Here is a 14,529-nt window from a genome sequence, read left to right on the forward strand (position 1 = left end):
TGTCCGTGTTCAAGCATAAAACCAGAGGATCAATTTTAGAAAATTGTTTTGGGGGTTTTTTTCCCCCATCGCGACATGTTTTCTAGGTGAAGCATTGTACTCATTTTGAAAAAAAATGGAGGTTTATGGAGGTCCATGTGATCATAAGGCTGAAGTTAATATGTAAAACTAAATCATTCTGCACATTTTTCATGTGACGCAAATTAAACCTAAGCTTTTTTTTTTTTTCTTTTTTTTTTTAAACCAGAGTTTTATTATTGGCCTGACGGTACAGCAGAAGAAAATTGTTTACAAATACACAAAAATGAGTCCTATGCATTGTTGAATTTTTCATGTCGTGTTGTGGAGTGGAAACCGAGGCGTATCTCAGTTACATGCGACTCTGGCGATGCGCCGTGCTAAAATTTATGTTTTGGCTGTAGATAGTCAAAAAAAAAAAAAAAAAAAAAGATGAAATGCAATTCAAGGCTAATATTAATTGACTTGATTAAAGTCTACAACAATACTAACTTCTTTTCACACATTGGGGACATACTGTAGATCACTTATCTCGAGATTCTAATTTTTTTTTAAAGAATTAAAATGAGGAGCTACGCTTATTGTGAGCTGTAAGCTGAGCACGAGTGCTTGGTCAGCTTGTTCTTCAAACTGTGGGCACAATTTTCTTCACAGGAGAGCTCCCCGAATGAACAAAGACATCGACATTTTATTCATTTGACCAATCAGAATAGCAACAATAAAAGCGTGATTTGAAATTTAGATTCCGCTCATACCTTACGTGATTCCCTAGCCTCAGTCGAGTACCTCACGGCTTCGTTAACACTGCGCTGTCGGAACGTGATCTAAATAAACTGCAAAATAATACGATGCGCTGGATCAAGTGCTATTCTATAAGCTGCTTAATAATGAGGGTGGAAGCCATATTGTTAAATTTTGACTGATTATAATTAGGGTTATTCATGCAGAAATATATTAGCGATATACCCGACTTGAGTCCGTCCCGCCAGGATTCTGCTCTCGCAGAGATGAACGCAAAATCGAGCAAACAAATGGATTACCATGGCTTTTCCGCAGACTCGGGTCGAGACGTCTCGTGTCACGTCGTCACGACGCACGTTCAGCCAAAGCCTTCTCCGATTTACGTGTGTCGAACTTGAATACAGCTAAAATGTCTCATTTACCAACACACATCACTGTGAAAGACAATTTCACCAAGTCAGGTAGTTTTCCACAAAGAACTCCAAGTCGCATCGCTAATTTTAGAAAAAGACCCGACAAAATCGAGCATTTTTGGTTAAAAAAAAAAAAAAAAACACCTTTGTGAAATCCTGTACAGACTGACTTAGGAAAAAATCTGGCAACCTGAGAGATGTGAATTACACACAGGTGACTGAAATAATCAGAATGGCGCACTCAGAAAATCTACTTTCCCCCACAAAATTTCCTTCATTTGTTCTCAGGCTCCTGTTTTTGCCTTTTAACCGTGTCCTGTTTCCCTGGGGGGTGGGGGGAACAAAGGAACTTTCAATACAAAAGCGACAGATGCTTGTTGCTCATGCACGTTGGGTGGGTGACCAGCAGGCTGTATTATTTTGAGTCATTTAGTGTTCGGTATAGTTTGTTTTCAATACACTTTAGCTCATTCTGAGGTCCTCAGTTTGTTCATGACTGGTGTTTCCCTGCACAGTCAGTTTCTTTCCCCGCGTATTTCCATACGTTATGTTAGCCTTGGGTAATTATTTGCAGTCACAAACTCGAGTGCCGAAGCACAGAACTGCCTAATCTCATCGCTGCATGGTCCTAACCCTTTAAAATGGCTGTAAATTGCCTTTGTTTCATGTCACGTAACGTGGCAGCGGATTCAAAATAGTTTCTTTGGACAGTGCGGCGAAATCTACAACCTCCACGACCTCGGTTTAAGGAAGAGCAATAGAGGCTGTTTTCTGACAGGACGAAGAAACGTGGTTCTGCTACAGCGGGCCAATGCTTGAAAACCTTCTCGCTTGTGAAGAGGTCTTGCCTGAGGAGCTCGTGATGAATGAGTCCCAGTGCACAGTCTAGGGTTGATAATCAGTGGTGTGTGAAGTCAATTTATCTCTCATGCCTGGACTGTGTACAAAAAGTGTTGAAGGCAACAGTATTTCAATCAGCTTAGCTTCCTGTGCTGTGTTAAAACACACTTAAAAAAAAAAAAATAGAGACAAGACCGAATAACGATGGAAAGGAGGAAATTGTGGTGGCATTAACCAATAAAGCATGAGAGAAGGGGGCGGGGAAAAAGCTCAATAATAGGATGTGCTGGATCAAGTGCTACGTTACAGGATGTTTTGTCATCGTTAATAAGTTTTTATGTTAAATCACGTTTTAAAAAAAACAACACGATCTGCTTCTTCAGTCTGCATTTTCTATACGTGATTTATTTATTTTTTAGGCTTTAATGTAAGGTGTTGGTCTAGATGTTCTTGGAAAACCCACTTTCGGACGCTTCTACTCAAGAACAATCCGGAAGCCTCAGAGGACTGAAGCACGTAACCTGACTTTTTTTTTTTTTTTACTTCAATATTTAACATAGTAAACGAATTGAACGATTTGACATTATTCAGCTGCCTACAGAATAGCACTTGATCCAGCGCGTCCTATAATTTAGTTACTCGTGCACGCGACGGGGCTTTCGCTACATAAATATTGAACCTGCTGAACTTCTGGGTGAACTTTTGAGTCAGGATGTGTTTTTTTTTATTTTTTTTTAAATTACATTTATTTATGCAGCTTATTTATGTATCGTTCAAGAGTTTAACTGCAACACAGGATGCATCTCATTCTCATATTCGTGGCCACTATACATACTTGCGGAGCAATTGTTGTATTTAATATGATTCCCAGTGGACACCGATATGGATAGGTTGCGATGTTTGTTTGACTTACCACCACAATTCCTATCTATTCGCCGCTGATGTCGGTCATGTCTGATGATTTTTCAAGACCTTTGACGTAATTTGCTACATTTTGTATCTAGATCTCTTTTTATATCCGACACACGGTTAATTGGCGTTCAACGTAACGACTCCTCCACGTTGCCGCCTTTTGTAGTCGTAATCGAGCGCTCTCGTTTCTATTATTTAGTTCACCTCCTATATCCGACACAACGAAACAGACCTTCCAGTCGACGGTCTAACTCGCATGTCAGCTCCTTTCGTATTCTTCTTTACACCACAGCGCTGTTGAATTCTTCACTCTCTAACGTTTCTAAAACGTTTCTAAGACGTTCCGAGTTCAATGGCACGTTTATATTAATACGCTCGCTCCATAGTAACAGCTCGTAAAAAGAGGGACGCTCAACTGGATTTCTTTCATTAAGAGCAGATATGATTTCCTTAAAAATGGAAACAGACTGGACAATTTAACTGCTTGAACAATTTTCAAACAAAAATGTGTGGGGTTGTTGTTGTTGTTGTGGTTTTATTACAGTAAATCTAACATATACATGAAATTCACCCAAGAATATAAGAGCTCCACAGAACCTTCATTCTGATGTGGCTGTAAAGCTGTGTGTATGTGTGTGTGTGTATGTATGTATATATATATATATATATATATATATATATATATATATATATATATATATATATATATATATATATATATATATATATATATATATATATGGAATTACATATATATCTACTTGCCAGACGTGAAAGCTTGTAATTCCTCGTTCCATAAAATTTAATTCCAGGCCTATCTTCATGAAGTTCTGCTCGGAGGAGCTGCTTGACTGTGTCCCATGTGAGAGGAAAAGATAAGGACGCTTTAATTTGGGTGACTCATGCAGAGGAGTAGGTCCATGACTTTACCCTGACTTTAAGATAAAGCAAATGTACATAGTGACCCTTGAAATCGTGCTATTTTTGGGAGGGGGCGGGGGTTTAAAATGACCGTAAATGCTCGTGTAACTCGTATTTTCTGGTGACTTTCGCATCTCAGCCTATTCGTTTATATGGTGTATAGTGTATTATATGGTTCCAGGTTAAATGATGACGTTGCAGGAGCTATTCCGGCGTCATGATTAACATTATGTTCTCGGATCTGACGAGTGACGAGCTTGTTTCTTCTCAGACGCGCGCTTCCAATTTCAGGGCCTGTGATTTAGCTCGGAATGTCCCAAATTAACCGTCGCGTCTTTGTTTCACTCGGTTCGTTCTCTGGTTTGTCAGGGCGCTAAACAAACCCGTGATTTAAAAACGCGTCTCGGCTGCGTCGTCGTTCAGATTAGCCGAACTAACGGAAAAAAAAAGCGATGTCATGTTCGTTAGGCTTTGATTAGCTTGTCTTGTAGTAGTCCAAGCAGTATTTTGTATATACACAACAAATCTGATGCGTGCTTATGAAACAAATTTTAGTGTTGTGGAACATCTGCGAAACGAGAGGGTTCCTCGAGTCCGTCCAATCCCGAGGTTGCTCTTGACGTGCTGCAAATCATAAAGAAGTCTTGCATCTCGCATATTATCCTGAAAGATCATGCTGAATTTACCCAGGAGTGGAAAAAGTTCTCCAACTGGACAATGTTGGTGTAACGTTAGCGTAACCTTATTATCAGCTTGTTTAATATGCTCAATATACTGAAAGCCTTTTTAACAACGTACTTTTTTTTTTTTTTTGTCAGACACAATAAATGTCCAAAGTATGTTTTCCATTTGCTACTTCTGGTTCGACGTTATGTATATCTGGGTTTTTTTTTTTTAATGTGGTGTGAACACAAAGGTCAGGAGCTATTCATGAGAAACTATATTACTTGTTAAACTAAACACCCCCAGGACGTTTTACTGAAATGCAGAGGCTTCTATGAATAGGGTCTTGAAGCTATACCCCGCTTGGGCTTTTGCGGTCAAGTCAAACGACTGAAATGAATCATAAACCTCTACGAACAGATTAACATTATTAGATGCAGATTTATGCCCCGTGCTAGATACCTGTCTTTTTAAAATTTACACCACTGGCAGCTACAAATCCTACGCATCATGTCGACGAGCTTGCGTGATGCAATTTGAGCTTCGCCTTCGTTTCTCTCTCCTGAAGCGCTCGAGGAAAGGATCTGTTTTGATGGCCCTCGAAAACTCACAGGTCATGTAGAATGAGTGTGTGGGTTGTGTGCTTGTTTGCCTGGCCCCTTGCAGACACCGAGAGTTGGTGGAATATGTTCACTCCCACCTGCCTTTCCATTTAATAAGCTCTCGTCTCTCGCTTTCTCTTTTTTCCTCTCTCTCTCTCTCTCTCTCTCTCTCGTTTGCTTCTTCCTTGCCTTGTAGCCATCTGCACCATTCACGCCATTCTCCACATCTGAAAATGTTCCTAACAGGAAAATGCGTACAAGGAACAAAGGCCCTCCAGGATTTTGAGACCGCAGAAATGAACGCAGTATTCGGAGGATTTCTCAAACTACCGCAGATTTTCACGCAGATTCGGGCCGAGACACGTCGTTCTTTTCATGTGCGTCAAACACGAGTTCAGCTAAAAAGTCTCATTTACTGACAAACGTCACTGTGAAAGGCCGCGTGAAACAATTTGGTACAATCGCAGTTTCGGCAGTTCACGTAAAAATATATATATATATTTTAAAAGCACTCAAAATACAGTTAGTTGTGCATAGGGACAATATTGCTAACAAGAAAATCCTAGTAGGCAAAAAACAAATAAACAAAAAAAAAACACAAAACCCATGTCAGCATATGTCAGTGGACAAGATTTTTTTTCACATTAAATTTTACATGATTCGTTTATTTTCATGATTCTTTTTTCACGATTCATTTTTTCCACAAGTGATTCTTGGACATGATTCATTTATTTTCACACATGATACTTTTACATGATTCATTTATTTTCACACATGATACTTTTACATGATTCATTTGTTTTCATGATTCTTTTTTCACATGATTTGTTTTTCACACGTGATTCTTTCATGATTCATTTATTTTCAAACATGATTCTTTTACATGATTCATTTTTTGCCACAAGTGATTCTTTTTTTCACGATTCATTTATTTTCATGATTCTTTTTTCACATGATTCGTTAATTTTCACGTGACATTTACATGATTCATTTATTTTCATGTGATTTTTTTTTGCACAATTCATTTATTTTCACATGAAATTCTACACAAATTATTTTTACATGATTCATTTATTTTCACGAGTCATGCATTTTCAAATGTGAGCTTTGCATGATTCATTTATTTTCACGATTTGTTTTTCACGCGATTTTTACACAACCTTTTTAAAAAAATGTCCATGATTTATTTTTCATTATTCCTGTTATGTTTGTTTGTTTTTACACCAGATTTGACTTCTTTCACTTATTTACGTATACTTTTATATGTAGATCATCAAGCAACAATCGTAAAAAGCGACGACTTGAGATACCGAAGTGACTGTGTGAAAAGTCTTCCAGAGGTCGGACGGCAACGTTTGCGTTTTAGACTTATAGTTTTGACCCCTCGCTACAGCGATACGAGAGAGAGAGATGAAAACTCTGCTTTTCTGTCTTTTCAGCTAAAAGTGCAGACAGAATGTGAATAAGATCACAGGTCAGAAAGACTAAGTGGTTACTTTTGCTTTCTGACTTTATCTAGGTGAACGTTATTTTTGAGAATTCAGAATTCAGAATTCAGAATTCAGTCTTGTGATCCAATAGAAAGCAAGTGGGCGGGACTGTGATTTGTTTGGTCAGTAACAAAATGGAGGAGCGGCTAATTATTACGTAGCGTCACCCTGGAGTTTTATTGTTCTTGCTTTCTTTCTTTTTTCTATCTTTTTTTTCACGTTAACAACCCCAACAAATTAGCCGCCTCGTTTACTGATGTACCATTTCTGTGGTAAAATTCAGTTTCTTCTCTCTGCCTGTGAAGTTTTTTTGTTTTGTTAGCAATTCTAGCACCTTTACTCTCGATACATTTTGTTCTTTGGTGCTTCTGTTTTTTTTTCGCTGTTGGATGTGGAACAGATGAAATTAAAATGTTTTTTTTTTCCTTCTCCTCATGTTAGTGCAATATTTTCTATCATGAGAACAATCTTGGTCTTTAATCTGTGTTTGTACCTCTACCCCAAAACGATCCACGATAACGACAGCGGCACACAAAGCGCTCTTTTTATTTTTTTCTGATTAGTTCCTTCTCGAATCTGCAAATCTCATCGGGATGAAAAGTCACCTCGTTTCTTTTCAAACGCTGGTTAATTAGTTTCACTGCGCTGTAGTGGCATGTTTATGTCACTGACCTTTCGAAGTAACCCTGGTGATCGGAGTTTGTATTCCGCGTGATTGCTCATGCTAGTCTGTGACGCCCTCGCTGTGCTTTCTGAATGAGATCCTGGTGTTTAGCAAGCAGCAGGTAGCGCAGGACTGACCACGGAGACACAAATGGAGGAAGCATTGCACCGAGCTGCTTGTCTCCCACGTTATGTTTAAACACTCTACTCCTTTCGGTTTCCTGGCATGAGGTTTTAGAGACGTCACATCTTTCCCACATTCATTTCAACAAGGTGCATATGGTTTTATCTTTCCCTTCTCGTTTTTACACCACACATTTATCAGATTTTTAACATCGTTTTGTTTACATGATTCATTTCTGTAATGTTTACTTGTGGTTTTTACACGATTCGTTTATTTTCACGTGTGATCTTTACGTGATTTGATTATTCTCACACGAAATTTTATGCAAGATTCATTTATGATCATGATTCCTTTTTCACATGATTCATTTATGATCATGATTCCTTTTTCACGATTCATTTATGTTCATGATTTGTTTTTTTCCACATGATTCATTTATTTTCATGTGATTTTTACCCAATTCATTCATTTGCAGATGAAATTCTACACGATTCGTTAATTATTCTCAACGTGATCTTTACATGATTCATTTGTTTTCATGATTCTTTTTCCACGATTCATCTTTTTCCACACGTGATTCTTTTACATGATTCACTTATTTTCACACATGATTCTTTTATATGATTAATTTATTTTCATGATTCTTTTTTCCACATGATTATTTTATTTTCATGTGATCGTTACATGATTCGTTTTTCATGTTGTTTTTACACAATTTTCACACGCAATTCTACACAATTCACTTATTTTTACATGATTATTTGTACGTGATTCTTTTACGATTCATTTATTTTCACATGAAATTCTACACACGATTCATTTATTTTCATGATTTGTTTTTCACACGATTTTTACGTGACTTTTTATTTCCATGATATTTTTTTTCATTATCCCAGTTTTGTTTTTGTGGGGGTTTTTTTTACACCAGATTATTCTTCTTTCCCTTATTTATGTACACGTTTACATGTAGAGCACATGTTTTCAGTTCTTTGATGTGATTTTCTCACATGAATAATTGTTTTCAAACAGGATCACATATGATTCAGCTGATCTCACATGTGTACGCAAATTCCAGGGCATAACACGTTGAAATTCATCTATAGTCCCATATTACTCACTCGATCACATATTTTTTGTGCTTGAATGAAGGGTTAGAAGATCCGGGCCTGATTCTGCGCTGCGGTGGCCAGCAGACGGCAGTATTGATTCGCTGGCACCGATCTCACCCCGCTTGTGCTGATGTACTAGAAAAGCCATTACATTAACAAGCAGGCTATAATACACTGCATTAATTTGCTGTGGTTGTTGACTGATATTGATGGCTGATGCCAAAGCGTTAGCATAGTAACTCAATTAAAACTGATTAGAGACTGTACACTAACGATATCCTGCTTTATTTCTAACTGGCACGCATATCGCACAACAATTCCTTACTCGTTAGCACTCGAGCCGGCCCGGTACGGATACTCTCAGGGCCTGGTGTTGATGTTTCTACATATCAGCGTTCAGGAGGCTGTGATGCTGAAGCTAAGTCCCTGTAGAGATCAGCAATCTGAACACGTGTGAATGCAGCGGGTTCCTCTTGTGTTACACGGGGGGGGGAGTATATTTGGGTCCGAAAATGCTGATGTTTGGGAAAGCGGTTTAGTGAATGTGGTATGAGCGAGTTCGCTGTGCTTCAGCAATCAGCTCAAATCATGCACAGAAAATTTCTTTTGGGTGAAGAGCACTTTCTCTGCTCAGATGCTCAGACACAACCCTGACATGATTCCTGTGTATCTTTCACATGTTAATATGGCACGTGCTGGACTTTATTTTAATGATTCATTTTTCTAATGTGATTGTTTTTAACAATTTGTTGATTTTCACATCATTTTTGTTCACAGTTGATTTTTTTACACATGAATCATTTTGTTCACAGGTGCTTTTTTTACACATGATTCATTTTGTTCACAGGTGATTTTTTTTACACATGAATCATTTTGTTCACAAGTGATTTTTTACACATGAATCATTTTGTTCACATGTGATTTTTTACACATGAATCATTTTGTTCACATGTGATTTTTTACACATGAATCATTTTGTTCACAGGTGATTTTTTTACACATGAATCATTTTGTTCACAGGTGATTTTTTACACATGAATCATTTTGTTCACCGGTGATTTTTTTTACACATGAATCATTTTGTTCACAAGTGATTTTTTTACACATGAATCATTTTGTTCACATGTGATTTTTTTTACACATGAATCATTTTGTTCACAGGTGCTTTTTTTACACATGATTCATTTTGTTCACAGGTGATTTTTTTACACACGAATCATTTTGTTCACATGTGATTTTTTTACACATGAATCATTTTGTTCACAGGTGCTTTTTTTTACACATGATTCATTTTGTTCACAGGTGATTTTTTTTACACACGAATCATTTTGTTCACAGGTGCTTTTTTACACATGAATCATTTTGTTCACAGGTGATTTTTTTACACATGAATCATTTTGTTCACATGTGATTTTTTACACATGAATCATTTTGTTCACAGGTGCTTTTTTTTACACATGATTCATTTTGTTCACAGGTGATTTTTTTTACACATGAATCATTTTGTTCACAGGTGCTTTTTTTACACATTATTCCTTTTGTTCACATGTGATTTTTTACACATGAATCATTTTGTTCACGTGTGATTTTTTTTTACACATGAATCATTTTGTTCACAGGTGATTTTTGGACAATTCATTTTTATTCACATTTTATTTTTACAGGTGATTTTTACACATGAATCATTTTTGTTCACGTGATTTTTAAATGTGATTTTTTTTTCTTATACATTATTCATTTACCTTCACGTCATTTTTAAAATGTAGGCCACGTCTTTATATTTTCACGTCATTTTTGCAATATTAATTTTTGTTCATATGAGTTTTACACATTCATTTTTCACAGGTGATTTTTACAATTCATTTTTGTTCCTGTGTGATTTTTTTTTATTATTTATTCTTAAGATTCATTTATTTTTAAATGCTGTTTTTCTAACACACGACACATGTTCTTTCACGTGTAATGTAGGCCATGTCAGTGATTTTTCCACTATTCATTTTTGTTCATAAGATTTTGAAACATGATTTTTTTTACACGATTCATTTTTGTTCACGTGATATTTTTCCCCCGTGATTCGTTCATATTTGAATGTGACTTTTTTCTTGCACACGATTCATTGCCTTTTGAACGTCATTTTAAAAATGTAGTGCGTCTTTATATTTTCACGTGATTTTTTTGCACACGATTCTTTTTTTTTTTTTGATCGTGCAGTTCATTCATTCATAATTCACATACAGTTTTTCACATGTAGTAAATGTTTTCTCCACGTGATTTATTTATACATTTTTTCCAAATGTGATTTTCTTTCCGCACGTGATTTCCAGCACAATTAACTTGAACATGTCAATTCTTCAGGTGCAGGCCAAGTTTGGAAAGTAATGCTCAGTAGAGCTCATTAATAAACCTTTTAAGATACATGCGATATAAACCAAGGATGAGTCTAAATCCAAACGCAGGTAATCTCCTGTGACGTTGTTTTTTTGGGGGGTTTTTTGGCTAAGCTGTGTGAAATGAGGGTTTTCAGTACGAGGAGCTCCTGTGTGCAGTGCGCCTTAAGGGAATTTTAGCAAATCCACTCGGGTGTTGAGTTAATGCTATGTATTGCATGATGGGAAGATGTCTGACTGAATACTTTCTCTTAACACACTACATTAAATGCTTTGTCCTTAATAGAACCCTTGTCCTTCCTTAATGGATGCATTTGACTCTTTTTACATGATCATATTACCAGACTGCCCCTACCTCTGTTGATTTCTGTAATTAGATGCCACGAAAGGTTTGGTTTTCCAGAGACTCATAGCGTCACTGAGCGTTGCTGATGTTATGTTATACTGTACATGATACTACATTTACAAACCTGCATCTAATGTAAAGGGGGGGGACTTGCCGTCCACTATGTGTTGTGAAAAACGTACGTTTTAGTTCAATCGCGCGACCTTGTTACCTGAACACATTCAGCCCCGTGAAATACAAGACAAGTTTCCCTTAAGCAGTGAGCATTTGTTTGAACTTTTGTTTCATGGATGTTCTTGTAGGGAAATTGCGAAACAAAACCGCACTCACAACTGCAGTTGTAATCGTAAAGACGGTCCTGTGCTCGTCCCAGGACTCTTAATGACAATCTGCTCATACTGAACATCCTGTTAACACACGTAAACGTACACATCACACCTCTATACTGGTAAAGATGCATCATCTAGAAGAATAGAAGAAGAGGAGTTCTCTTTGAGTCTGGTTTCTTCCTCGTGTCGAATCAGGAAGTTCTTTTGGCTTTTTTTCCCCCCTCGCCACTGATGCCTCTGGCTTGCTCATTAGCGATCCAAGTCTACATCCAGAACAGGCTGAAAAGTGACACGGTCCAGCCACAGATTCTGTCTAGGAGGTGGGAGCAGAACCCTTTCCATCGAGTTCCTGTGACATTAAAGAGAATTGCAGAAATAACACCAAAAAATGACATCATAAGGTTTAAAGATGAACTGATTAGGCACCACTGGTGATACTGGACAAGATGTATTTCTTCAAAAATGCAAAAAGGTTGGCATCTCTTGTTTCTGACAACCATTGTTGATTCTGTGGATTAAATAACGACCCTGAGAACCTTTAGTTTCTAGGGTCCACCTGTTCCATCTGAAACTGGTGATGTGCAGCGTTTTTTTCATCCAGCATCATTCCATATGGACCTCATTAGGAACCATTTGAATGTTATTGTTGACCTTGGACAATCAGTATTTCTGATCCCAGGGCTTGAAACGATTTCCGTTCAAGTCCGCACCCTAATCCTTGCGTTCTGTCATGATGTGCTCCATGTTTTGGTTTTCATTTAGTGCTGAATCACTCCATCCTAAGATCTTCAGACAGGTCTATCATTTAGGCAAATGCCAACATGCCAAACGTTTCAGAATGAATTGTATGAGATCCATTTTTCAATAATGCACCGCTACGATTCTACTATTCTTCCTTTTGTTCTTCATTCCCCAGCCAACTGTGAAGCTTTTGTTGAGCATTTTATAGACAAGTCTCTGCACAATAGCAGTTGTCTTCCACAAAGCACTGAGATCCATTCTGGAAACTGGCTGAGATGATAATAAATGTCATGCTAGTATGGGTGTACAGTGCATAATGGTCTACAGTCTCAGTCTGAAACGGAAAGCTTTGGGAAGACTATAAATTCGCTGCTGAGCAAACCTTTTTTCTCAGTTCATTCCATTAAATCCATTAAATGAACCCTATAAAAAAGGAATCATGTGGAAAGGAATTATAATTGATGTTCATGCTTCAAAACTGGCATTAGATTTATTTAGAGCGCGTATTGATTTTGGATCTGATTTCCAATTGGACTGTGCGCTTATCCTCCATTCGATCCACTAGGGGACCATGTGTGGTCCCTGAAGAAACTCAACCCCGGCCCTGCACATGCCCTTCAAAAATGTACAAGGGTGGGCATCTAGTGTTCCTGACAACCCTTGTTCATTCCGTGCGACAAGCCACATCAGCAAGAGCCTTCTGTTAGGATCGTTGGATCCATCCTGCTTCTCTGGTTGAAACCATGGGCACTCCTGAAGAAGATGAGTCGCCTCGGCCGTCAGACATCACAGTTTTTGGAGCCAACTGCACCCTTCATGGGCTCAGCCACATCTTCCTGCCCGGAGGAGTCACCATCCGTCGCTTGCTCTGGGCATCTGCCTTCGTCAGCTCGCTCTCCATCTTCCTTTACCAGGTAGCCGGAGCGGTGATGGAGTATTACCGTTATCCTCATGTCACCATCTTGGATGAGATGGACAGCCCACTCATGTTCTTCCCAGCCATCACCCTTTGCAACTACAACAGTTTCCGGCGCTCCAAGATGCAGCGGAATGATCTTTTCTGGATGGCAGGGCTTCTCGGTGTGGAACAGAGCGACTTTGATGACTTCTTGGCCGCCCTGGGACAACCGGTGGATGACAGCAAGTTTTTTCCGAGTAAGACGTTTAACATGCTGGAGTTTGTGCAGAGGACAAGCCACAACATCGAAGAGATGCTCCTGGACTGCAAGTACCGGGGCAAGGACTGTGGACCAGAGAACTTCACTACAGTAAGTGAAAGCTTGGACACCATCTAAATGCTTGAAATAAGAACAAGCTGATCATCTTTGAAATACTCGATAAGTTTGACTATGTTTAAGACGTTTTAACACGGTTTTTTTTTTGGTTTTTTAACCAATGACGGTCATGACGCGGTAAGTGCAACAGTAATAGTTACTTTTCAATGTGACAGTTCCATTAACTTTCCAAATATTAGTCTATATTAAGACCTTAAATCAGAATACTCCAAGTCTACAAGTATTAATCCTCAGCGAGTAATTACGACTCGTTCAAGACTCGCACCGAGAGAGGAAAAGAAAAAAAAAGAAAAAGTCCAGCAGAAATGTGCACAGGCGGATGCAAGTACCTTAAACACAAAAACCTTCCGAGAGTCAAAGCTATATAAAGCTCAGCATTGACCCCAATATCTTTTTACCACGGTAACAATAAATTCTGATCATAAATGTCTCGTATTGCATGTAAAAGTGATTGACCGTCCTTCCTCAGAGGAAAGTTCTCTCACCTCCAGCACTGTGTGTGGTAGAAAGTTTTCACTTCAATAAAATGCACCAGCGATTTGAGTAATGAAAGTGGGGATTTTGTCACTCTTTGTGGAAGTCTAGCTCTTGCTCTTGTCACTGATCTCAGGTAAGCTTTCAGATCTTGATGTTGCCATTACTATTATTATTAACCTTTTTTTTAACATGGAATATAAGAAGATTCACAACTCCCTGTGGTTTATACCGTATTTATCATTCTGGAATTTTCAGCATGTTGGTGAATTTCTGGTTCTGAGAGTTCCTCGACCTCAGCTACATCACTCTAGTTCACAATTGCCTCATTGTGCACTTCTTAGTACTGCTCTTGCGTTTCCGGTTCTTTCACTGCGTTCACAATTGGCGGTATTTTACAGACATGGTCTGCAAAAGCTCCTGAAGGTATGTTAGAATACTTGCAAAGGTCCTTCCAGCTA

The 14,529-nt window shown here is 38.2% G+C and overlaps 1 protein-coding gene across 3 annotated transcripts in view; it reads left to right on the forward strand.

Annotated features, from left to right (window-relative positions):
• asic1c (acid-sensing (proton-gated) ion channel 1c) overlaps window positions 1-14,529 on the forward strand; it is a 69,144-nt gene that overhangs the window by 16,685 nt on the left and 37,930 nt on the right. The window contains exon 1 of one of the 3 annotated variants that reach the window (XM_053674921.1): window positions 12,511-13,567. The exons of the other annotated variants lie outside the window; for them this stretch is intronic. Coding sequence (XP_053530896.1) covers window positions 13,043-13,567 — 525 coding nt within the window. The 5' untranslated portion in view covers window positions 12,511-13,042. Of the gene's footprint in view, window positions 1-12,510; window positions 13,568-14,529 lie in introns of those variants that run through there. 3 annotated transcript variants of the gene reach the window in all.

Source organism: Ictalurus punctatus, chromosome 1 (genome assembly GCF_001660625.3).
Source record: "Ictalurus punctatus breed USDA103 chromosome 1, Coco_2.0, whole genome shotgun sequence".
Taxonomy (NCBI): domain Eukaryota; kingdom Metazoa; phylum Chordata; class Actinopteri; order Siluriformes; family Ictaluridae; genus Ictalurus; species Ictalurus punctatus.